The 24,354-nt window shown below is 54.7% G+C and overlaps 10 protein-coding genes across 10 annotated transcripts; 4 read left to right on the top strand and 6 right to left on the bottom strand.

Annotated features, from left to right (window-relative positions):
* Nucleotides 1–757: 757 nt before the first annotated feature.
* On the top strand, nucleotides 758–2,773 carry C8A04DRAFT_27572 (WD40-repeat-containing domain protein; the record flags this gene model as incomplete). Its single annotated transcript, XM_062780330.1, has 6 exons — nucleotides 758–801; nucleotides 935–975; nucleotides 1,101–1,198; nucleotides 1,292–1,943; nucleotides 2,062–2,645; nucleotides 2,750–2,773. The coding sequence occupies 6 exons, from the start codon at nucleotides 758–760 to the stop codon at nucleotides 2,771–2,773; spliced, it is 1,443 nt and encodes a 480-aa protein (XP_062638007.1).
* Nucleotides 2,774–4,049: 1,276 nt separating this feature from the next.
* Nucleotides 4,050–4,592, top strand: C8A04DRAFT_27573 (HRDC-like protein; the record flags this gene model as incomplete). Its single annotated transcript, XM_062780331.1, has 2 exons — nucleotides 4,050–4,368; nucleotides 4,471–4,592. 2 exons carry the CDS (start codon nucleotides 4,050–4,052, stop codon nucleotides 4,590–4,592), a joined length of 441 nt encoding a protein of 146 aa, XP_062638008.1.
* A 264-nt stretch (nucleotides 4,593–4,856) lies between these two features.
* On the bottom strand, nucleotides 4,857–6,290 carry C8A04DRAFT_11316 (uncharacterized protein; the record flags this gene model as incomplete). The annotated part of the gene is made up of 2 exons (XM_062776920.1): nucleotides 4,857–5,503; nucleotides 5,579–6,290. 2 exons carry the CDS (start codon nucleotides 6,288–6,290, stop codon nucleotides 4,857–4,859), a joined length of 1,359 nt encoding a protein of 452 aa, XP_062638009.1.
* Nucleotides 6,291–7,176: 886 nt separating this feature from the next.
* On the bottom strand, nucleotides 7,177–9,331 carry C8A04DRAFT_11288 (armadillo-type protein; the record flags this gene model as incomplete). The annotated part of the gene is made up of 2 exons (XM_062776907.1): nucleotides 7,177–8,990; nucleotides 9,052–9,331. The coding sequence occupies 2 exons, from the start codon at nucleotides 9,329–9,331 to the stop codon at nucleotides 7,177–7,179; spliced, it is 2,094 nt and encodes a 697-aa protein (XP_062638010.1).
* Nucleotides 9,332–9,660: 329 nt separating this feature from the next.
* On the top strand, nucleotides 9,661–10,407 carry C8A04DRAFT_36411 (ubiquitin-conjugating enzyme/RWD-like protein; the record flags this gene model as incomplete). Its single annotated transcript, XM_062783518.1, has 2 exons — nucleotides 9,661–9,727; nucleotides 9,788–10,407. The coding sequence occupies 2 exons, from the start codon at nucleotides 9,661–9,663 to the stop codon at nucleotides 10,405–10,407; spliced, it is 687 nt and encodes a 228-aa protein (XP_062638011.1).
* A 292-nt stretch (nucleotides 10,408–10,699) lies between these two features.
* C8A04DRAFT_27577 (uncharacterized protein) lies at nucleotides 10,700–11,896 on the bottom strand (the record flags this gene model as incomplete). Its single annotated transcript, XM_062780332.1, has 1 exon — nucleotides 10,700–11,896. One exon carries the CDS (start codon nucleotides 11,894–11,896, stop codon nucleotides 10,700–10,702), a length of 1,197 nt encoding a protein of 398 aa, XP_062638012.1.
* A 1,127-nt stretch (nucleotides 11,897–13,023) lies between these two features.
* Nucleotides 13,024–13,761, top strand: C8A04DRAFT_27578 (uncharacterized protein; the record flags this gene model as incomplete). The annotated part of the gene is made up of 1 exon (XM_062780333.1): nucleotides 13,024–13,761. One exon carries the CDS (start codon nucleotides 13,024–13,026, stop codon nucleotides 13,759–13,761), a length of 738 nt encoding a protein of 245 aa, XP_062638013.1.
* Nucleotides 13,762–14,097: 336 nt separating this feature from the next.
* Nucleotides 14,098–16,819, bottom strand: C8A04DRAFT_11296 (muts domain V-domain-containing protein; the record flags this gene model as incomplete). Its single annotated transcript, XM_062776910.1, has 3 exons — nucleotides 14,098–15,212; nucleotides 15,275–15,704; nucleotides 15,761–16,819. The coding sequence occupies 3 exons, from the start codon at nucleotides 16,817–16,819 to the stop codon at nucleotides 14,098–14,100; spliced, it is 2,604 nt and encodes an 867-aa protein (XP_062638014.1).
* A 1,074-nt stretch (nucleotides 16,820–17,893) lies between these two features.
* Nucleotides 17,894–18,378, bottom strand: C8A04DRAFT_27580 (magnesium transporter; the record flags this gene model as incomplete). The annotated part of the gene is made up of 2 exons (XM_062780334.1): nucleotides 17,894–18,272; nucleotides 18,323–18,378. The coding sequence occupies 2 exons, from the start codon at nucleotides 18,376–18,378 to the stop codon at nucleotides 17,894–17,896; spliced, it is 435 nt and encodes a 144-aa protein (XP_062638015.1).
* A 764-nt stretch (nucleotides 18,379–19,142) lies between these two features.
* C8A04DRAFT_11254 (uncharacterized protein) lies at nucleotides 19,143–21,036 on the bottom strand (the record flags this gene model as incomplete). The annotated part of the gene is made up of 4 exons (XM_062776900.1): nucleotides 19,143–19,511; nucleotides 19,575–20,585; nucleotides 20,664–20,726; nucleotides 20,791–21,036. The coding sequence occupies 4 exons, from the start codon at nucleotides 21,034–21,036 to the stop codon at nucleotides 19,143–19,145; spliced, it is 1,689 nt and encodes a 562-aa protein (XP_062638016.1).
* Between the last annotated feature and the right edge of the window lie 3,318 nt (nucleotides 21,037–24,354).

Consider the following 24,354-nt stretch of genomic DNA (forward strand, 5'->3'; position numbering starts at 1 on the left):
TGAGGCGTACCACTGCACCCATCAGACAAAGTCCATTGCGCCAACAGCGAGCACTGGCTCCCGTCATTTTCAAGCTCAACAACCTGTTTCCACCAGCCTTCGTGCCCTTCTAGCTGCGCCCTCACCTGGCCACAGTCTCAGTTGCGTCGTCACAGACGTCTTCCTCTCCACGTCTGGCCCAATTTTTGTTTGGTATCCTACCTGCCTTGCCCCGCACCTACCCTTTCTTGAGACCAAGCTTGCTGCCAGGGCCGACCATCCCCTCCGCTACTTTTTGCCTTCGTTTTTTTTTTACCTGATCGTCGCTCCCGTCCGTCCTGCATACAAACCACCCCGTCTAGGTGGCACAGTCGCTCTCGAACGTCCCTCCCCGCCAACAAACTACACCACCAACAAAATCGAGCCTCAGCTCCTCTTGTCCGGCCCCCGATTCTCCGACGCCCGCAGAACTGAATCCCCTGCATCTTGCTAGCTCCAGCTACCCACACCCCGGCTCTCACGGACCCTTGTCGAGTACACTGGTCGAACCCCGCCTTCGTACCGCCCCGACATCAAACCTAAACCCGTGGGGATCATTCCTCACACGACCCTCAGAACACTTGATTTTGACGCGTCGCTCCAGAAGCAAATCGCCGGCGACCTTCCTCTCCCTTGTCTTTGTCCCTCTTCCCTCCCTTTCCTCCTCTCCGTCTTCCTCCCCGGTGCCCGTTGCTGTCAGAGATCGGCGCACGTTCGTCCACTCCCAAGGATTGTCAAGATGGTAGACGCAGAAGCGAACGTACCAACATGGAAATTCACACAGTAAGTCATTCTGGCCCTCGGTTCCTTACAAGCTTTTCCCACTACACCCCAAGCTCGTGCTTGGCGTGGTATCTCGTCCTACTTGGGAATAACACGACACGATATGCCGCCTTAGGCTAACCATCTGAAATAGGTGTTTTGGTGATAAGGGGGACGTGGAAGACATCACAGAAGGTACGATACCATCGTCTCTATCTAAGCAGGCAGCAAACCGCCGATCGAATAACCCCTCCCTGGCGGACTAGGAAGCGGCGGATATGGGGACCTGTGCTGACTGCGGCCTTTTTTTTCCACTCTAGCCGATATCATTTCCACTGTCGAGTTTGACCACACCGGCAACTACCTTGCGACAGGCGACAAGGGCGGCCGTGTGGTTCTGTTTGAGCGCAATGAAACAGTCAGTGTTGAGAAATGGGAGAGGGAGAGAGAACCCCACGCCCGACACATCACCGTCCCACCTGCCTGTTCCTGGTGCTGACACCCCGACTAGAAAAAGACTTGCGAATACAAGTTCCACACCGAGTTCCAGTCACACGAGCCCGAATTCGATTACCTCAAATCGCTCGAGATAGAGGAGAAGATCAACAAGATCAAGTGGTGCCGACGGCAAAATGCGTCACACTACTTGCTCTCAACAAACGATAAGACGATCAAGCTCTGGAAGGTGTTTGAGAAGTCTCTCAAGGTTGTGGCCGAGAACAACCTCTCTCACGACCTCACCCCCGGGAGCATAGCGGGCGGAGGCGGTCCCCCCCGCCCCCTACCCAACGTCCAGTTCCGCAATGCCGGTGACCTGAAGCTCCCCAGGATGACCCACCATGACACCGTTGTGGCTGCCGTACCCCGGCGGACATACGCCAATGCACACGCATACCATATCAACAGTATTTCTGTGAACAGTGATGGGGAGACATTCATCAGCAGTGACGATTTGAGGATCAACCTATGGAACCTGAACATTCAGGACCAGAGTTTCAACATTGTCGACATCAAGCCAGCCAACATGGAGGAGCTGACTGAGGTGATCACAGCTGCCGAGTTCCACCCCATGAGCTGCAACTGGTTCATGTACGCCAGCTCCAAGGGCACCATCAAGCTAGCCGATATGCGGGAGAGCGCCCTTTGCGACCAGCATGCCAAGAGTAGGTCAAATCCCCGTAACCAAGCCCTGTTGGACGGCTCGCCATACTACCCACCAGTTCAATGGCCTACCACCTCGTATCCACATTATACAACGCGTGTACTAATATGGTCACACAGTGTTTGAACAGGAAGAAGACCCATCGTCCAGGTCGTTCTTCTCCGAAATCATCTCCTCCATCTCCGACGTCCGCTTCTCGTACGATGGCCGGTACATCCTCTCCCGCGACTACCTGACCGTCAAAATCTGGGACGTAAACATGGAAAGGCAGCCGATCAAAACCATCCCGATTCACGAGCACTTGAGGCCCAGGCTTTGCGACACATACGAGAACGATAGCATTTTTGACAAGTTTGAGGTAGTGTTTTCAGGCGACGGCAAGAATGTCATGACGGGAAGCTACAACAACAACTTCATGATTTATCCGTCAGATCCGGAGCAAGAGGTGGAGGTCGTGTTGCAGGCCGACAAGTCAGCCTTCAAGGCGAAGAAGGTCGGGGTACCCACACCCATCAACGCATCTGCGAGCCCGACGGCAAATGGAAAGAAAGGTGGCTCCCGGGCAGGGAGCCCGTCTGCGCCAGGTCAGGGCCAAAGGATGCGAAAAGAGACGGATGCGGACCAGATCGACTTCAACAAGAAGATCCTCCACATGAGCTGGCATCCTTTCGAAGACAGTATTGCCATTGCTGCGACCAATAATGTGAGTGGCAGTCCTAGATATCTCCGAGGCTCCGCCCCGTCCTAGTTTTGGCCCCCCCTTTCTCACTTTAGAACCAACCCTTTGCTAACCCACTATTTCCATAGCTCTTCGTATTTTCGGCGTTGTAGAATCGATACCTGAACCTACATCACAGTAGGAAAGCCTGTGAAGGCTTCCCCATGCGGCGCTCGGTATTACTCCGGCCACGGACTCGGCCCAATAGTGAGAACATAGCCCCCCAACTGGATTTCAGCACTGCCCTACGGATTCTAGTTTCAATCTCGATGCGGAGTTCACCAAATGGTAATGGTGCGGAATGGAACATGGCCGAAGCTGGTAGTGCGCGAAATCTGGGTTGGGGGTCAGGAGGGTGGGAACTGAAGTGTTTCTAGGGGGAAAGGGCGCGGGGTGGACATGGGTCTAGTACAGGAGTACGCCCCCAAAGGCTCGAGGTGGAGTGGAAGTGGTACGAGGCCGTGTCAGGTCTTATCACCGTTCCGGGGTCGTGGTGTGTTGTTCCTCATGGAGTTGACATCACTCCGCAGCGTAAGCCATACCTGTGAGTGGTGGGATGGTGAGGATGCCAAGAGCTAGAATGCATTCCACACGGGGTACCGGAGCCGCAATGCAAGCTGTTAATGAATCACGGATGGGGCGCAGACCTCTCCTCTTTCTCTTGCGGTGAAACCAGGTCAGCAATTGTTTCCCCTGAAGCAGAGCTCAATCTTTCCTAGTTGGGGTTACGTACAGTGTTATGAGAAACATAAAGCTAGAATACGGGGAGAGTCTCCGATCTCGATTCCCGCCCAGACATTAGCACATTATTACATACCTACCGACAAACATCGGAGCCCTGTTGTCAGCATACAGACGAAGTAGAGTTTGACCCCCACCATGGACGGTTGAGCCGCAGGCCCAATGCCCCGCCATTGACGGGGCTGCAGCTGATCCCTGACCACACAGTCTGGCTAAGGCCCATTCTCAGGTCGCGCGCACTGTGAGAATTCAGCCTAGAACCACCTAACCATGATGGCAGGTATTCATGTTTGAAACATCGACACACTGACGCATCCATCCTCTTCGTGACATCTCAACAAACGATACAATTCCGAACACAACGCTGCACCCGGACCGCGAGGCAGCTAAATACACTCGCTATAAGATCTGCGAACCGCGTCGGCCAAGGCTCCTCTGCTTTCTCGAAAACCTTTGAGTCCCTCCTTTTGTCACCGGGCCAAAATTCCGAAGAACAGGCTTCCGACCGACGAGCAAAAAGAGTCGACAGCTTTTTATCCGGCACCCGCACGCCGCGATACATCAACGGCCCCCGGCTCATCTCGGCATTCCTTCTGCCCCCACATCCACAACAAAACACGCGAACCGAAGAAGAAGAAAAAAGAAGCGATGTCGGATCAAAACCACGCCCCAACAGCGCGCTCCAAGCCGCCTCCGCCGGGCGAGGAAGAAGCCGGCGCGGTGCTGCGGTTAGGCGAATTCGAAGGGGTCGACACGTTGACGCTATCGGAAGCGTCGCTGGTGATTGACGCGTTGATGCTGAAGAGGCGGAAGGACCGCAAGGATCGTAATGAGACCGACGTGTTGAACAAGACGCTGGATTACCTGGACGCGTTTGCGCGGTTCAAGGAGAAGGAGAATGTGGAGGCGGTTGAGAGGTTGTTGAGTGCGAGGAAGGAATTGACTAAGTTTGAGAGGGCACATATAGGTAGGTTTTTTTCAAAGGACACTCCCGGCCTGTACCCCCTTCCTCTTCCTTCCAGCGCTGAGTTACCGCCAGAGCTAACTATGCTTTGCCCTTGCTTTCTAGGCTCTCTCTGCTGCGACAGCGCGGACGAGTGCAAGACGATGATCCCTTCACTTGCCGATAAGATCAGTGACGAAGACCTCCAGGAGTTGCTCGACGAAATGGCCAAGCTTATGACCAACTGAGCACATACTAGTGAGGGAGGGTTCTTTTTTAAAGCGGACATTTCTCCCGGCATACAGGCGTACCGCACCGCCGTTATCCCGTCGATGGCTCACATGGCCTTAGGGGTAGAATCAAAGAATATGCATGGCACGGCGTATATTGGTCTCAGAATTCAGGCGTGTAATTTCCCTTTCTCTCTTGCACCTAGACGGGCCCTTTCGATGCTGAGCTGGTATTAAAAAAACAAAACAAAAATCAGAAATCTGGTACCATCCTTCAACGCCTCACAACTGCACATTCTGGAACCGTGTCCAACTATTCGCATACGTCCCCGCCTTCCGTTCCTGCTCCGTCGAGTTCAGCGTCGCCCGAGGTGTGGCATCGAGAATGTCCACCCTTCCTGTACAACCGCGGAACCCTAGTTGGGACCCGTCACTTCCAAGTCCAAGCTTGCCGATTGCCTCCGTCTCTGTTTCTCCCTTTGCATGTGTCTCAGCGGCCTGGACGGACTTCGAATCAAGCCCAATTGAACTCGAGCCTAGGCTTAGGGCTGGGCCGCAGCTAGGGGGGGCCGAGGCCTCCCATGGTTCACCAGGCGCGAGGGTTCTGGTGGAAGAGGTTTTGTTCCCCTCGTTGCTGGCCGCTATGCCCTGGCGAGGAGTTTGTCTGAGCCCGACCATACTGTCTACCCTGGCCATTCGCCCTAGAGATGCGGTGTTAGATAACGCAAGGCACTGGCTTATAATGTTTTCATGCGAGACGGATTCTACGTAAGGTTGCGCCAGGCTATACATACCCTCAGTCCGATCAAAGACACTTCCAGGTCCGCTCTGCGTCATCGGATTAAACACCGACTCCATTCCCGGCGGTAGCAGCTCGTCAGCACCGCTCCGGCTGATCAACGTTCTTCCCCCCCATCCCGCTTCCCCTTCTTCTCCTTGCCCCCCTCTACCACGAGAGTAAGTCATCCTCGATGGGTCATCGTGAAGCCGCTGCTTCTCCTTACGTTGCCGCCGTTGCCGGCCCCACCACATACATAGGACGAGCGCGGCAAAGATCACGACGATCGCGCAGCTGATGACAATGCCGACGAGGGCGCTGACGGATATGGTCATCCCGTTGCTGCTGACGGGGGTGGCCGCCGGAGGGTGGTCATGATTGGAGGAGGGTGTGGGAGAGATGGTGGGTGGTGAGGGTACAGTGGTACCCAGTGTTGAGGTTGAGGTTTCTGTTGAGTTTGAGGTTGAGTTTGAGGTTGAGTTTGAGGTTGAGTTTGAGGTTGAGGTCAAGGTTTCTGTTCTTGTCGCTGTCCTTGTCCTTATCCTTGTTTCCCTTGGGGAGGACGAAGAGGGGGATGATGATGAGCGTGATGAGTGTGACGCTAGGGATGATGTTGTTGATGATGACGATGATACCGACGACGTTGATTCAGACCTGGTGACAGTCAATGTGGCCACGCCGGCGACGGTTGAGGTGATGAAGACGGTAGCGTCTGCCTCAGTTTCGTCGGTTTGCGTGGGGTCCTGACGGGGGCGGATGACGACGACAGGATCGAATTGATGTTGCTTTCTTCCAGGATTCTCATCGCGGCGCCATCCGCTAGCCTTACAATGCAACAATGGGCCATCCCTGGTTACGGTGAGCCAGGAGGACCCGCCTTCGGCCTCGCAGGCCTTGCTGCGAGCTGTGTTGTCGATGGATAGCTCCGTCAGAGACATGGCCAGCAATACGAAGTGGCTCCCACCCACTCCACTCTCCTATCTAACCACTCAGCCAACTCCACCAGAAAGAAAATTCGGAAGACCCGGTAATTACTCGGTGAAATCGAGTCAGCCTTGGGTCGAGGTCGGAATCGAAGAAAAGGAGCTGTTTCCCGAGTCGGGGACTGGAACAAAGGTGTCAAGCTGGGGCCTGTATGCGTGCGTAGTGCTATGGTGCTGTAGTTTATCGCTGCGGGTACTGTCAACCAGGAGAACGAGAACACTAAACCGAAACTTTCCCCGGGTGTATACAAGGAAATTAGATCTGGGGGTCAAGCCTCCTTAAAACCCGCGCTCTCCCGATCGTGCGAGCACAAACTGATCGGATGGGAATCGCAATTTCTGAACTCGGTCGCACAGGAGGCGGGCAACTCCTGCTCGAGCACTATCATTCACACGCTTCGGCCTGGCTCAAAAAACGTCTCTTTTAAATTTGAAATAGATTGGATCAAGACTCACTTGGGTCTCCCAACTGAAAGAAGTACTAGAAACTCCTGCGAGGTTCCTTAGGGGGTAATATCAGGAGCACTAAATCAGCCAGGCAGATTGCCAGTGGCAATGTTGTGTTGTGTGATGGGATGCGACAGAATGGTGTGGAGGTGTGTACAAGTACCACAGAACAAAGGCGAACATGACCGATCAAACATTATGTATCAACCTTCCTTTCTTTGGGCTGAAGCCCCTGTGGCGGCTTAGCCACCACGAGTGACCGGCCCAAGTAGCAAAGTCCACAGACCTCAGGATCGATAGGTAAATTAAAACGGAGGCAAAAAGAAGGCCTCGTCGTCGACTCCGTCACGGTATTCGCTTCGAACATAAATCTTCATTTTGATTCTAATCATGACTATAGCTTTTCAAGCAGCAGCTTCGCTCCCTGGTTCCCAGATGGTTTTCCCTTATCCGGCTGAGCCCCCTTGCCCTTCGATTTCGCTTTCTTGCCATCCTTTGTCTCAGCTTTGTCCGCCACACTTCCGGCTGCGGCGTTTTCAAGCGTCTTCTTATCAGACTTGAGGACCTTGAGCAGCTCCTTCTTAGACGAGAAGTCGGGCGCCTCCAACAGGCCCAGCACGGTAAATGAGCTCGGGCCCGTGGCCCACTGCACGACGTGCTCCTTGATGATGGGGTACAGAGCGTCGGCAAAGTTGAGAGGCGGGTCAACCCGCTTGACCGCGCCGGCAGCCCTATCAAATCGGCCGCCGGCGATCAACGTCTTGAACATCTTGCCGCCGTGCGGTGTCAGGGATATGTGCGCTGGCGGGGGGTACAATGGGTCAGCATCCTCGGCCAGCGTTGGCTCGGGGTTGCCAGCCGCGGTCGAAGCTACAGCTTCCAGCGCAGCCTTCTTATCCCCGGTTGCGGACAGTAAGACGTCGGCGACGAACTGGCACCCGAACGAGGTCGCCACAAGGTCGGCAGGCGATGTCGCGACGGCCTCCAGCAGCGGTGGAGACATGGCCGCGACTAGCTCCTTGCGCCGGATATCGGCGTCCTTCTTACTCGTCCTCTTTCGGATCTCGTGGATTTCTGCGAGCAGCTCCAAGTCGTAAGAATGGCTGGCGGGGAACAACGATTTGGACTGCCCTTCGAAGAGATAACACACGGTGATGCGCGCGTTGAGATCGTTGGCCAGGAACACAATGTTTTCAATGCCCTTCTCCTCATTCTTGCCCAAAATTTCCGGGAAGATGGTCTTCGAGGTGAGCACCGTGTCGTCAATAACATCGTACGCCGTCAAGAGGATCATATGGCCGTGCGGGTCCCCGCACATGAGCTGGAACGTGTCCTTGTATGTCTTGAGAATCTGCTTGCGGTCTTTTGCGCTCCCGTTGGCCAGAAGCAGGCACACAAGCCGGGCTCCAGACTTTGTAAACGCCATGTTCTTGAGCAGATCGCCGTTCTCGTCCTCCTTAATTGTCTCGACAAACTCCTTGAGCTCTTCGCTCTCAGGTTTGAGATTCAAAAAGTATTGCAGCATGCCATCGTGGAGCATTGTGAAACCCGTCATCTTCTTCTGGATGAGACCGTTCGTCATGTCGAAAAGGTACTTCATCACTGGCCCTCGCTTGCTCGGCTCGTCGGCGAGAATCTTGGAGAGCTCCCCAGTGATTCCGGCGCCCTTGTCAAGTTTGAAAAGGGCAAACTCGGGCCCATACCACTCCCGTAGCAGGTGGGCCTTTTGTTCCTTTGTCGCGACTCCACGGTAGATATCGTCGAGGATCCAGGAAGCCTCCGAGTGGTTGATCAGTTTCCGCACCTTGCCGTAGAATTCCGGCACAATGATATCCCGAATCTCATCGTCATTCTGGACGAGAAGTTTCCCGATAAGGAACTTGGCATATCGGCTTTCAGCAAGCTGGGCGTAGGTCCCTTGGAGTTCTTTGGCGATTTGTTTCCGCTGGGCCGGGGTCGAGTACTTGATGGCGGTTTGGACAGCGCGGACGGCATCATGTTTCAAAACAAATTCCTTGATGCGCCCAGTGATGATGCTGTATAATTCGTCCACAAGTTGCTGGCGCTCCTCCTTAGGCACATGCGATTTCCGACGGAGCTTCTCCCACAACTTCTTCGTCCGGTGGACTTCGTCGGCCAGTGGCTTCGCGGCCTTGCGTTCCAGGGCCAATTGCTTTTGCTTTGCGTGCGCCTCACGGGAGGTTTGCGCTGAAAAAACATTGTCAGTCCAATGTCATGGGCGAATGCGAATGAACTGTTCAAAACGTACTGCCTTCAATGGGCCGCCCAGCTGGCGCCCGCCCGTTATCTTTCGGTCGTACCGGAACCCGCGCATGCGTTCTGCTATTCAATTCAGCTCCGCCGTCACCTGAGTCGGAGAACCCGCTACCATCACTGTCCGAAGCGACATCTTCATCGTCGTTGAATTTTTGGCGCCTAGGCCCGGTCTCAGTCTTGGCCTTTTTGAAGCGATTGCCGTCGTTGTGCTTGTCGCCCGAAGCCGATTTCCGCTTCACGGGAGCAGCAGAGGCTGGATGTTTGAAGGCCATGGCTGAGAAGGTTATCAGCGACGAGATGCTCGAGGGAGAAATCGTAGTGCCAATCCACATGTCCCAGACAAACACTTGCACCCTTGTCGCTCTGATTTTTTTTCTGGGGATCAAGCGCTTACCCCTGTTCTGCCAGGCGGTGAGACACGCAGGAACAGGGGACTCGCATTTGACCCCACTAGCACCCTCGCGACTTTGGCTGCCCCTCCCTTGACTTGCGATTGCAGTAGTGTATTTTGCCAACGCGGGCCTCCGTTGGAAGTCTTTCTCATTCATTGTCGTGCCACGGCAGATATTTTCCCTTGGGCTACATCTAGAATTCCCTCATTATGGGGCGCGAAGAACAGATTGAGGAGCGGGAGGTTCTCGACTCTATTTTTCCCGATGAGATCACAGGTAGGACCAGTCCAAGCACCGCAAACCTGAAAGAGGTGTTAACGTTGGGGATTGCTGCAGATATCTCGGAAACCGAATACAGGATATCAATTACTCTCGACCTTCCAGATGATGAATCCGAACCCCCAATAATACTCCTCACCATTCGATATCCCGAAGACTATCCGGACAAGGCGCCATTGCTCGAGCTTGCCGCACCTCAGGGCTCGAGCCCCCACCAATACATCAATGTCGCCGAAGACAAGGACCAGCTCCTCCAGGGGCTGGAGGCCACCGTTGAGGAAAACCTTGGCATGGCAATGGTCTTTACTTTAGTATCAGCCGTGAAGGAAGCTGCGGAACAATTGGTGGAGGAACGGAAGGCGGCAGCCGCAAAGGAGCATGAAGAGGCCGTCCTAGCAGCAGAACGCGAGGAGAACAAGAAGTTCCACGGGACACCGGTCAATCGCGATACATTTCTAAAGTGGCGGGAGGATTTCCTGAAAGAGATGGAGGAGAACCGGGTTCGAGAAGAGGAGGAGAGGTTAGCCGAATTGAAAAAGGCGAGAATCAAGGAGCCGGTCAAGCTCACAGGGAAACAGCTATGGGAACGGGGCTTGGCTACAGCTGGGCAGGAAGACGGCGACGACGACGGCGTACCAACCGACGATGTACAGAAGCTCAAGGTTGGCGACAATTGAATTCGTTGCTCTTAGTGGAAGGCGGGCGAGAGTGTTGTACAAGGTTGTTTATTTTCAGCGACATGTTCATGCTTGGGCCGCCCAACCGCCCAGCAATCACTTCTAATGGTCTCCTAGATTGTCTATACCCCCAAAGAAAGCCCATAATATTTTCTGTCCCAACGCCTTGAGCACCCCGCACAGGAAATTCCGATTTAACCATTTTCATCCGACAACGGGTGTCTGACAGGTGAAACGCATGACAAAAAGGAAGGTAGAAAGAGGAAGCAACGGAAATACACGACAATTCAGTTCATTGCATTTCAGTATCCTCGTCATCATCCAGACCCTCCCATTCATCCTCATCATCCGTATCCTCCCATGCATCTTCCCCGTCCACCGGAGCTTCGCCGAGCTCGCCCTTAAGCGACTCTAGCAGGTCCTGCGCATGCGCTCCGAGCCTCTCGTCTTCGTACTCCTCCTGCTTGAACACTTTCAAACACTGTGTTAGCCACTTCCTGGACGACCGCCAGAGCGCCTTCCAGCTGTCAGCATCGACCGTGGCCGACTGTTCGTTGCTGTTCCTGAGCTTCTCCCCTGCAATGTACTTGGCGTAACCGCCGAGGTAGAGAACCTCGACACTTCGGTCGTCTTCAGCGATCAATCGCTCGGTTACCTCCAACGCCTCCTTTTCCATATCGACCTCAATCAACAACCGCACCAAACTAACCCGTGAAGCGAACGGCGGAACGGAAGGGTCTTCTGGTGCCAGCTCACTCCACAATCCCAAGCCCCTCTTCAATGCCTCCTGGGCCTCCTCTGTTCGGCTTTGCGAAATACGCACATTGGCGACCGTTTGCCAAGTCTCAGCCGATTCAGGCGCAAGCATGATCGCCTCAGTGATAAGTGTCTCGCACCGTTGCTCCGCGTCCTCCTCCCAGCTGAGATCCGTCATGTACACCTCCACAACTGAGCACAGCGCTTCCGCCAAACGCTTGCGCTTGTCGGCAATCAGTGCCTCCTGCACGTCACGCGTGAGGGGTCTCGACTCTAGTTCGCTCGTGAGGACCTGGATCTGAGCCCGCAATGCGCTCGCCCCGCGCTCAAACCACGAGACGCTGTCTTGTCCACCTTCTTGGCTGAGCTGCGCCAACCATAGGAACTTCTCGGGCCCGCCGCCTAGGTCCTCCGGGAGTGACCCATCTTCGTCGGCCTTGACGGCGGCGGCAAAGAAGGCGCGCGCCGAGTCGATGTCGCCTAGCTCGACGTGGATTTGCCCGAGCAATGATAACGCGGCGCCTGCTTGTCGCCCGCCCTCACTAATGTGTTCGTAGGCCACGAGGGCTATCCGCGCTGCGGCCTCCGGATCGCCTTCTTCGAGAGAGGTCGTCGCTTGTGTGAGGAGCTCGCGTGGGTTGACATTTGAGTTTTGTGTTGAGGCTGCCTTAGCTCGAGCTCGGTCCCTCGCTTTGTCCTTGTGGGATTTCTTCTTCGGTTTCGTCGGTGCCATCTTGTCGGGACCACTGATAATGGCCTGAAGTAATGGATTCCCAGGTGATTCAAATCGGGGGATTCAAACTCAGAACGCAGGGTTCTTGTGCTCCTTCCCGGGTCTAACGAATGTTCGCTGGGCCTAGAAAATCCGTACGCTGGAATTTGGTCCCTATCGCAGTCTGGCGTTATCGATAAAGTTACCCCACGAAGTTTCTCGCTGTGGGTCCATCCGGCCTCCAGTGCCAAGAGCGCCGCCGTGCCGGAATGCCGGGAGCCCCACCTAGATTCGGCCAAGCAGATCAGATCGCAGGGAAACCTCACTGCTTGCTCCAACCAGAGGTCAGAACCCAACATTCCCCCTTTTCAGAAATTCGAGCGTTGAAGCCAGTGTCCAACCAGGCAGTATGGCCGCCTTAGTCGAAGAAAAAAATGTTTCAAAACTTGGGGAAAAAATAATTAGCTACACTACAGAGTGGTGTACATCGTTTGAACGGCGTTGCCGACCATGTTGACGCAATTCCCAATTCTCCCATCTGCAATTGCAGGGAATTATCCTGAAAACCCAAGGAAACGCATTCGCGAGAGAAGTTCTTCGCCTTTTTTACCTCAACGTCATTTCGGTTGCTTCCCTTTTGGTTTCCTTGTAACCCTCCGAAGCAGAGTGGATTCTGATTCGATCAATTGGCCGCGCTTCCGATGATGAAGGAGCTGATTGTGTGGCTGAACCCATGGCATACCCCTGTCTCCGGTGTTTCAAACTGGCGGTACCTGGGAACTTCCCCAAAGGAAACAGGGGTTCCAAATGTGATGGTCCTCGGGGTCGGCACACACACAGTCGATGCTCAGCCTCGGGAAACGCAGGATCATAAACCCGGGTACCACCTCACCCTTTTCAAAAACATGGCGCCTGTTTGTTCCTCTGTTTGTGCCGTTTCTCGCGTCAAACACCCGTCCATTCCTTTTGCGGTTGAAGGTTTTTTTTTTGAATATCGAGAGTCCCGCCCAACTCGGAACTCCTGAGGGAAAGAAGAAGTAAACAGACGGCTATTTCACGAACCGATCGTATCGTTTCACGCACTCATTCACTCACCACATACCGCCGTCGCAACCACCGTTATATCCACACTTTTGCTTCTTCGAACCATGGGTCTCACCAACTACGCCCGGCTTGCCCTCCTCGGCACGGCCCTCTTCTTCGCCGGCCCCGCCCAAGCCGACTTTGGCTTCACCCCCTGCATCGACGACTGCGTAGCCTCGAACGGCTGCGAGGCCTACGACGAAAAGTGCGTCTGCAAGGAAGCCAACAGCCTCCTTCTCAACTCCGTCGTGTCCTGCATGTACTTCAACTGCAAAAACGACCTCCGCGACGCCGACGACACCTTCCTGTCCCCCATCAGCAACGGTTGCAGCAACATCCCGGAGCGCAAGCTCGACGCCGCCGCTAGCTTGGCCAGCAGCTACTCCAGCAAGCTGCCCGCGGCCACCTCGGCCAAGCCCAGCCCCACGCACGACGCGCCCTCGACGTCGGACAAGCCGCACTCCCCGTCGACGTCCGACAAGCCCGAGCACTCCCCGCCTGTCCCGCCCAAGCCGTCCGCTACCACGTCCAACGTTGCCGGGCCTTCGACCTCTGCCGCCGCTGGTGGCGCGGCCTCGAGCAGCGCGGCCCAGACTACTCTTGTCACTTCCGTGACGCCCACTGAGACCTCGTCCTCGCCAGCCGAATCGACTACCTCGTCTAATGAAGGCTCCGGCAGCAACCACAACACCAACCCGTTTGGTTCCTCCGGCGATGATTCTGCTGGTGCGGCGATCCGCCCCCTTTTCGCACTGTTGGCCCTGCCCGCGGCTGTGGTTGTTGGCTTCGCCTTCGGCCAGTAAACGGATCCTGGATCAGCAATGAGGAGGAACGAGGAGGCCAGGTGTGCCCGGAGGGTCATTGGAGTAATGTTAAATGGTACGAATGTAATGAGCAGGATACGGCCCCTCGTTTGGTCTTCGGCAGATGAAGGGAATGTTTTCTGGCTCTCGACTCGTCATTTTTCTATTGTATTGTGTCTACTTTTTCCATTTAGATACCCCCAGTGAAAATTGCTGGTGAAGCCACTTGTTTACACTCTGGAAAGAGCTGCTGCAAATGAGAGAAAGACACTTCCCTTAGGACATTTGCCGTTGTGATGCCTGGTGAGATGGTCAGAGACTTTTAGCAAATACCCATCACGCCCTCAAGGTACCTCCTACGTGCTCTATTGCGAGAACCGCCTCAAGCATCTCTCTGATTTTAAACTCGTTCTTCTTCTGCCCGCGTCCCAAAGCCGGAACCTCCAACGTCAAGAACCTCCTCGCAACCAACTTCGCTTGCGCCAACTCTTGCTCGTCCTTCTCAGACAACTTCGAGTAGGCATCTACTAAACTCTCATTTTTATCTAGTAGCGCCACAATCTCTTCAGCTCTGCTGATGACTTCGGTCGGTACGCCGTTTGCAGCCGCGCACAGCACGCCCAAGCTCGACGTGCCTCTTCCCGGCAGAAGACGGAAGAGAAACGTCACTTGGTCTTCCGGATCCTCAGCCTCTGGGTCGAGGCGGACGTCCATGTGAGCAAAGGCAAGGGTTTGCCGTGATTGCAGCAGGCCATTATCGAACACTTCGTGAAAATGAGTTCCCGCAAGGACCTTTGGGGCTTCCACTTCGAGATCTAGAAAATATGTGAGATAGGCCGCAAGCAGAGCAGACCCGCTTTCTGAGTTTGTGCCTTTCCCGAACTCGTCGATCAGCAACAAGCTCCGCCGAGTTGCAAAGTTCATTGAGAATGCCGCTTGTTTCAAATCCACCAAGAAAGCGCTCTCGTCGTTGACGACCGTTTCTCTCGTAGCGATTCGGGTTAAGATGCGGTCCGTCACACCAACTGTGGCGTGCGTGGCTGGCACATAGCTCCCAGTGTGGGCCAAGTACACAATGAGGGCGACCTGTTTCATATAGACACTCTTTCCCGAGTTGTTCGGGCCGGTGAGGATGAGGGTGGACGGCTTTTCTTCGCTCTGCCCAACCGCAGCACCCTGCCCTGACTCACCACCGCCGCAACCACCGGCAATCGAGCAGTCGTTAGGGATAAATGAGGGCACTAGTAGCTCCTGGAGCGGATGCCGTCCACCCTTAATGTCTATCGTGTTTGAAGACGTCAAAGTAGGAGCTGCCCAGTTGTACTTTTCGGCAGCTAAAGCAAACGCCAGCATACTGTCGAGCTCCCCAAAAAGTTCGGCTGCACCTAGGATTGGTTCTTCATGCTCCAACACCGCAGCTGCCAGAGCCATAATCACCTCGATCTCCTCCTCTAAGGAATAGCGATATTAGTCACTAGAAGATTTTCTCACGGTGACGGTAGCTTAGGCTTACCAGAAATGCGGGAAGGGAGGTCTCCGTATTGAGAATCAAGATCCAACATGAGTTGGTTCTTATAATACACCGCATCTTCGTTAGTGAAGTACCTCATCCACTCTCCCTCCAGTGACCCTTGGCCATGATAAATGCCTTCTCCAGTTTCAGGGTCAAGCCCAACTGCAATGAGAAACCCTTCTTGCGGCATGACTGTGCAGTGGCGGATGTATTGGGCTGCTTCCCTTGGCGACTCACGAACCACGGATTCCTTGATTTCGGGAAGCATATGACAAACGTCAGCAAACTCTCGTCTTAGCCCATCCAGGTATTCGCTTGCTTCAGTTTGGATCTCCGTGTGGCCGCTCTCTTTAGAGAGTTGGAAATCGATTGTCCGTATGATGATATCGCCGATGTGCAAGAAACGATTGACATCAATCTCGGTACGTATCTTGAGCTAGTGAGTGAGCTGAACTCAGGGAGATGGTTCCGACGGGGAATACTCACCCTGTCAAAGATCTCAACGCCCACCGATTTTTCTAAAGTATGGATTGCTCGCTTTAGTTGAGCAGAGACCATGGCGAATCTCAGTAACGCCTTCCAGTCTCCTACTCGGATTGATAGCTGACCGCGTACTCGATCAACACCCTTTCGGACGTGGAGAAGAAGTGTCTTGGTGTTCTTTAACTTCCTCAACAGCTTCCGCATGTGTTTTGTAACCTCTGCATTATCGGGCCGGAGGAGAACTTCAATGCACCGATGGCGCTCTTGGATCAACCGGATGTTAGTACTCGGCCGTAGGAGAATTTGTCGGAGCCGCCTTTTCCCTTGGGCGCTCGAAGCTAGAGCTAGAAGAAGGCCAGTGATGGAAAGGGCTTCCTTTGCCTTGGGTTCGGAGCCGTTGGAGGAGCGAGTTTGCAGGTTAGGGTGTAATTCCGATTGCAATATTTGCAGAGATATCAGAGTGTCTCCGCTTAGCAACATGGTGTCTATTGGCGTGTTCATCTCGATGGACCGCACCCGGAACTGGAACGTCGGCTCGTCAAATGATGACGTGGTGTCCTCCACGACCCTCCGCCGTTCAAGATCGGTCAGGATAGCACTCGCGCAACCAACGGACAAGCAGCTTTCGAGGTTAACCTTTTCAGCGAGACGCATGAGCCTTCCATGAGCCAAAGAACCGATGGAAAGCACCGGTTCTTCTCCTGCTGTGGCAACTTCAACGCCGCTGGGTTCAGTCTGGCCAGGGTCGATGTTGGCGAGGGCTTCTTTGCCAGAGTCGTAATCGAATTGCATTGAGACGACGTGCCGCAAAATATATGCCCCATGACCACTTTCCGAGTCAATGCCGTCGTCGGGTCGGTGGGCATCCCGCTCAAGGAACTCAATCAAGTCGCTAGGTGACCTATTTGGGATGATGACGGAGGTCGGCTGGACGTGAAGCAAAAAAGTTTCAACAGCCTCGATACCACCCATAGAGATGTCTTCCTCGAGCACCAATGCCTCGTCCATTGCAACATAATAGGCACAGCCAACTTTGCCATCTTTGTCCACGTCAATAGCCATGATGATTTCGCTGAGTGTATCTTGAGAATAGTCGCCAGTGCTCCGTTCGCCCACGTCAACGCCATGGCGGATATACGAGGGTTGAAGCGTCCCATGGCCGAGCGGGTGCGGTGGACCCAATGGCGTTCTGCGGTCGTTCGAATATTTTCGTGACGATGACCCGAGTTTTGTTCCGTGGGGCCGAGGGGTCGAGTTGTGAGAACTCATGGAAAGACTAGAAGGCGTGGAAGCACGGCTTATACTTCCCTGTATGTGTCCTGTACGAGGTATCGACGATATCGGCGAGCTTGAACGTCCGGCGCGGGAGCCACTACGAGTGACGCCATTGCTTTGTCTTGGTCCGTTACGACGGCGCGAGGTAGAACGGGAACTTCGAGGTGGACGAGAGAGCGCCCCATCACGGCGAGAGGGAGTAGAAACCCGTGGCAAAGGCGGTCCGTTAGAGGGCGGTGATGGCGTCCCGGGACACGATGATGAGACCGATGGTGACTGGGATGGAGCGGGCGAGGAGAGAGAACCGATGCTTCGGGGGGACAACAAGTGGGATGCTGTTGAGTAAACACTACGGGCGCTACCGTGCCCAGGCATGGCTGCGGCTTTCTTCGTCCGATTCGTTTTGGTCAGTAGGTCGAATTTGTCGGACGGTTTCAGGCGGCTAGAACGGGCGCAGAATTTAGTTGATAGGAGAAACACATTCCATGCTCGACCAGCTGTGAAGCATCTTCTAGGAAGCGCCGGTCAACCGTTGAGTTGATGATCTGCCAGGTTTGGCTGATTTGTGGGAGGCAGGTACGACTGTCGTAGTCATTGGCTGGACTGTGTGAATCGGGAAGGGGCGTTGGACATGCCGGGTATTTTATGCGATTGTACTTGGGAGGTATGTGTACTGTTATTGAGGGGATGGGTGTTGGTGAGCCTAGGAGGATAGTTAGGTAATGTATCCAGGTATCCAAAGGCAAAGAGAGCCGGTGTTTAGATGATAAGTAAAGGGAGAACCGAAGGACCGCTCGGATGGCTAAAAGGCAATCGAATCTCATTATTGACTGACTCCCACTGCTGATAGTTACCTAGGCATCATTGCCCTTGCTTCCCACTCCCCTCCTGGACCCATTTGGCAAATTGACGACGCTGCTTCCGAATATCCACAAAATTTGGTCGAGATTCTAGAACAGCAAATGGATTTCCCATATAATCTTTGTCCACCACGCCAGAATTGTCTGTAAACCCTTGTTCGCCTTCACGTTCGATCTTCCCAGCCCAGACGCGCCACTCGAGTGGCCGTAGCGGCCGTGTGCCGAGGACCAGCCCGAGGAGGATAATGAATGTGGAGACGATGGTTTCGATTACAATGTCGATGGGAAGAGAAGAGGCGGCTGTTGGGGACGAAGTGAGCGAGGCGCTAGTGGCAGCTCGGAGGGACTGCAGCGCGGCATGCTCACGCGCCGAGTAGCAGCTAAAGGCCTGGTTAGCGGGCGATTGGAAGCAGAAGGGTGTGGTCCCTACGCATGGGCGAGAAAAAGACTGCCAAACGTCGTGATGGTCTTGGAAAGTAGCGTCATTTTGGGCTACGATTTTCAAATGGCTATAGTCTCTTTGCTATGTCGTGGTTGGAGCTTGTGACAACAATCAACACAGCTCGTGTGGGCCGGGCAAGGTTGTTTAAGAATCCTGATTAGCGCATGTTACGCATAGAAGGATAAGCGATCTGGGCAATATCTCATCAATTTAGATCCTTCCTTCTTTCTCGACTTTTGTATCTCCGCCATGTTCGGGTTCTCTCCTCTTCTTTATGACTACAAGTCCATCGCAGCTTAAAAAAACAAACACCTTCTAGTGTCGTGCTGTCTAGACAAAGACATTTTCCCGTTGCAAATCACCCTCGACAATCGAAACACAGACAAATCATTACCACATCCAAAACAAGAACAAATACGAAGTATAGCGACAAGAAACGCACAGCGAGGCAAGGTGAAGTGGGCAGAAAAAATCAATGCAGATGCGAAGTTAAGTAAGTAATCTCGGTCGTGTGTTCTCAAATTCACCAACGCCCCGTCCTTTCCATGCTGCCACCCCCGAAAATGCCGTTGTTAAGAAAGCTGCGAGAACATCCCCGTTATGAACCCCCCACACCCCCTGGGTTTTATTGTTGTGGCATTGCTGCCTGTGCCTCTAAACCCTTTCCCTGAGGTGTCGACTCGAAATCCGAAGGCATCTAGTGTTAATTCCGTATTTTCTCTGCTGTTGTTCGTTTCTTTTCTGCACTTTCATTTGGTGGCGCTTTTGTCTTCTTCCTGCCTGTCCACCATTCAGCTAACCTCGAAACTTATTCAGCCTTTGGCTCTACCCAGTTGATGTCAAAGTGGGCATTCTCCGGGATTTGCTCGACCTGCCAGTTGCCGCCAAAGTACTGAGCCTGTTGCTCCGCAGAAAGGGGGGGGTCGTCAAGGCCCAAGATGGCATTGGAAAATTGGCTCTCGGGCTCGGTACCGGCCGGTAGCTGAGTGCCTGACCAAGCTTCCTGCGCCGCACCGTCAAGCGCACCATCAAGTTCACCGTCAATTCCACCGTCAAGTATTCCCGAGAGGCCATTAAAGTCGCTGGGGTTGAACAAGACGTCGTCTTGCGGCATTAGGGAGGGGTCTATCCGCTGCTCAAACTGCTGGGCGGCGTGCTGCTGGCTCTGGACATGTTGCTGATGGATGTGTGTGTCCGCCTGGGCGTAAGTCTGTTGTGCCTGTGCTTGTTGCGCTTGTACCTGCGCCAGCATCTGCACCGACGGCTGCTCCATCACTTGGTGGTATTGGCTGAAGTCGTACGGTGAATGTGCGTGCAAGCCGAAATTGGAGTGTTGGAACGCCAGACTAGGGGACGGTGACCTGTGCATCAGGGCTTCCATGTGCCTTTGTTGCGGGTTGCCCATGTGCAGGTCGGGATAATGCCCATGAACGTCGTGATGGGGATACCCAGCGGGCATCGGTTTTCCCTGGCCGAAGTCGTGCATGGTGGACGACCGCGTTGGGTGGCCCATGCCCATCATGTTCAACCCCGCGAGCTGGTTGTGGGCGATTGCCGCTTGCACGGCACGGCTTGGGATATAATCGCTGTCCGCCCCAGGTGTCCTAGTTGCCGACCGCCCCTGTGAGGCTCCTCGACCGGCCCAGTCATAATCGTCCAAGTCGGAACCCTCACTGCGGTCGTCGAATGAACCTTCGAACCGGGGCGCTGCCTTTTGCGGCTTGGCCGGGGTGAACTTGTAGTTGGGGTGGGCCTTTTGGTGGTTGTCACGCTCAATGTCGGCCCAGGTCTTGAATTGTTGCCGAATGTGCTCAGGCTCCAACGGCCAGCTGAGACCGCACACCCGAGAGACGATCTGATGGTTATGCTGAGACGCCCACTCCTTGGCCCGCTGCTGATACGCCTTGCGGTACAACATGAATGCATTCATCGGCCGCTTCACCCTGCCGGGAGTTTTGCCCGTCTCAATCTCTTGCCGCCGGGCGTCGGCTGAACGATGAACGTACGTCTCGATGTCGGCAACCGGTATCGACGAAGCCTTTGTCAGCTCACTCATCGGCTTGTCCAGCACCGGCATGTTCTTGGGCGGCTTGGCCCGTTCTTTCTTCCTTTTCGGGACCGACTTCTCAACCCGCGTGCTGCGGGGGCCCAGGACCCTCGCGCTCAGGTCCGCCCGGGCGGCCGCCCGACTCGTCACGGTCTTCGGTCCTCGCGAAGGTGTGGGTGGGGAGGTTGCGGGTGTGCCATACGGCTGGAAAGGCTGGCCCTTCTAGTTAGCGCACTCTTGCAACTACACGCACCAACGGGCTCTCTCTTCAACACAACTCACCTCTGGTATGGGCCCGTAGGCGCAGTCATTCGGCGGGTATGCGCCCACCGGCGGGTGGTACATCTGTGATCAAAGCGTCAGCTTTCATGGACCGCCGCGATTTCAACCCACGCCTTCTTTTTCATACCATATCACCAACGCCACTGAGCTGTGGATACGCGATCGAAGAGTCTATGCCCTGTAATTGGTGCGCCTGTGGCCCTGGGGTCCCATACCTCGACACTGGTTGCGAGTGCGCGTGCATCGGGTCGGGAGACAAGACATCGTGGGCGTACGGTGTGGTGGCATTGTGTTGAAGCAACTCATTGAACCCTGATGGGAATGCCGGTTCGGGCTTCACCGGGGTCGGCGATGCTGGCGTATGGCGGTCCATGCTGGCTCTGTTGGATGATTGTTTGGCGCGCGATGCGGCCGCAGATTCGAAGGGCCCGATGGCCGAGAAAGCGGTTGAAGCTGGAATTGAGAATTCAGAATCTACCTTCTGGATACTTTTCAAACCCAGACTAGACTTGGATCTTGCTGGAGGAAATGTATCGGTTAGAGTTGAGCATTGGGGGACGGCCGATTTCTTTACTTACAACGCACGCCTTATGGGTACCGGTTGTGTTTCCGGAGCACGATGTGGGTGAGCCAAGTTGCCGGGTGAGTGGGTGTGCCGGTTGAAATAGGTGGCAGCCCCGAAAGGAATTGATGAGACCAGCTCTTCGTGCCAGGAGTCTCTTTCGTCCCGAGTGCGCAATAAGAACAGCGTGGTGGCTATTGTGTGTTGAGGACTATGCGCGTTCCGGTGTCAGGCGAGAGGCTGGCCCAAGGGGGTTTTGCTGGGGGGTTCAGGATGGGTGTGGTAAAAGGGCGATGGAGGTACGAACCCTTTTTCAACAGATTGGCTGCCGGGACGTCTGCAGAGATGGAGGAGATGAAGACCTCCTAGGACTCTCTTTGCGATGCAGGCGGTCGGCCAATCTCTTGTGGCTCGGGTTCTCTTCGGCCTGCTTGCTTCAAACTCCGGTGAGCAATGTCTCTTTTTTCTCTCCTGTTCCCTTTTCCTTCTCTTGATCACGCTTGGCTCTTGATGGACCTTGCTATGCTGTTCAATCATCTGCAGAGTCGGCGCTGAACCCTTTCCACAGCGAACGCTATGGCTTCCTTTTCTTTGTTCTGTTTACTTTGACGGTAGGGGGGTTGGACTGCTAGGCTAGAAGCCGCTTGATGGAGTTTATCTGCCTCTCCTCCGCTGGGGTCAATGAACCTAAGCAGGAGTGTGCTTGCTTGCTTTGTTTCAGGACAGGAACTCTTGTAGAAGGGGGCCAAGGGAAAAAGGGAATGGGGAAGCCGGCCTTGTATATGTATGCTCTTTATTACGGTTTGGCTGCCGAGCAATGCCATTTCGATCTGGTGTGCAGCCCTGGAAAGGCTGACGCATTCGGAAGCCAACCGGGCCGGAAGCGCAAAGGGTAAGGAAGGGTCTGGATAGAACAACAGCCCCCCCTCCCCCTCCTCTCTCTCCCCAGTAGGAATCCCGCTTTTCGTGGGCCGTACTGGCAATTCAATCCGTGTTCGGCAGAGCTCAAGAAGAAGAGAGACCCCTCCTCGAGGCTGGCTGGCTGGCAGGCTCGTGCAAGGGCACCTACCCTGCTGGCTAGCCCAGGAACCGGTCGAACCACCGCATTCCCTTTCCCGCAACAAACCCATCCGGGCATGGGACTGGAATCCACCACCGGTGAAGCCTATTCTCCAATGGGCAGACGGGTACGTTGCTCCACCACATGTTCACGCAGAGAACCGAAATACCACTTCTCGAAGAGCAAGGGGGGCGAGAAGGGACGGGACTCGTTGGTTTCTCCTCAGGTTACACATGGCTAAGGGGGTCACGGCAGGGCTGATTGTTGTGTGTGGGCGAGATGTCCGAGGATCGTTGGAATGTGCGGGCGGGTAGCCTCCCGGAAACGGTTTCGCTCTGGACCTCCCCTACCCCCTACCTCCCCTCCCAACGCCGCAGTAACAGACAGCTACGGGACCTACCGGCGGCGAATTTTGCATTTCTCCTTTCTTCGTCTTTTCTTTGATGGAACAACTCTAACGCTCCTTTGATACCCCCAAGGTGGATCTCTTGTCTATTTTCTTCAAGAAACTCCGCCCCCACCCCGTGATCGTGACCAAGAATGGCAACACGTATATCTTTAGCTCTTGGGTGGTGGGTGATTGTGGAAGTGGGTCAGATCGGGATTGGAAGAGAAGAGAGGGTCAGTCTACCACCAGGGAACAACACCCCACTGCCAGCGGTTTGCTCGTGCGAAGGGAATAGCAGCAGTAGCGATAGCAAGAACAACAACATGTCCGGGAAACGGAATCCCGGTTCGTCCATCTCTGTTCCGCCTCTAATTCGGGCCCGCCCGCATCCACATCCATATCCACGCCCATGCCCTGTGCTGCGCTGCCCGGGGGCAAGATCCTGCAATGCAAATGCGTGGGTGTGTATGTGTGTGTGTCTGTCCGCAGGGGTTCGATGAAGGGATCTTGGGGATCTGGTTGGCAAGCTTGCATCCATGTCTCCATGTCTGTCAAATCTGCCATGCAAGACGGCTTCGGGTACCCGCATTAGTGGGCGACTGTTTGGACCTCAGTCGCACAGAGGAACGGGGATGGCGGACTGGCGGACCCTAATTGCCGAGCGTGATCCGTTGCGCTGCGCTGCGCGAGGGAACAAGCCAATCATCGAGAGCGAGGCTGTTTCCCACGGTCTGGCTCTCTGCAGCTGCGCATCTAAAACCGATGCTCCCAGGGGGGGGTGAGCCGTAGGGATCATGATATGGGGGCTATTTACTGTTGCTGCTGTGGATCTGGATTCTGGGCGCATGGGAAAAATTAGCTACCCGACACGGAGAACGGAGATGAGAGGAAGAATAGAGGGGGAGCGAGAGGGAGAGAGGAGGATAGTTGGAGAGGCGGCGTCTATTTTATCATCCCTTGCGGCTGAATGGCGTGCTTGGGTGGTGAGCGTGCTGGTACACTTGCTACTTCGGGGAGATGTTTGCTTCAAAACGAGCGACGAGGAATTCCAAGCCACGGCTGTACCCAACCATCGTCAACCATCGTGGGGCCTCAAACGACCCAAGGGATTGGGTTTGGTCCCGTGAAGATGAAGACTACTTAAAAAAAGGGACCGACAGTCTGGCTGTGCTTGAGCAAGCAAGCTGTCCCGGTCAGCGAGCGTCCGACTGATGACCGAGAGCCCGAACGACCTGGTCGTGCAACTTCCGACCGACTGACCGACCGACCGATCGTCCGCTGTTGAAACATCGAAAACACGACCAAACTCTCAGCCGTCGGGTATTTGACTAACTATGCGGAAAACGTTCGTGTTGACTACACATCCTGACTTATTCACCCCCTCGCTTCTCATCTCCCTAAGCATCGCCAGCCGAGAGAGCGAGGGAGCGCAAGATGTTGGACGTCACGCGTCACTCAACAACTCCATCAGCCTGTCAGCCAAGAAAGAGAACTCAGGATCTCAACACAGGCGCGCAGAGGAGGGACAACTTGGCGGACGAAGAGAGCCAGTTATTATCCCCTAGCCGGCGGTCTGTCTATTCTCTCTCCACTCCACAGAGTTTTTGGTCCACCGCAAACCCCCGATCGTACATCGCGATATCTGCGTCCTGCCGACCGGCGAACCCTCATCGCCGGTGGG

This window comes from Dichotomopilus funicola (genome assembly GCF_033296635.1).
Source record: "Dichotomopilus funicola strain CBS 141.50 unplaced genomic scaffold C8A04scaffold_22, whole genome shotgun sequence".
NCBI classification, from domain to species: Eukaryota; Fungi; Ascomycota; class Sordariomycetes; order Sordariales; family Chaetomiaceae; genus Dichotomopilus; species Dichotomopilus funicola.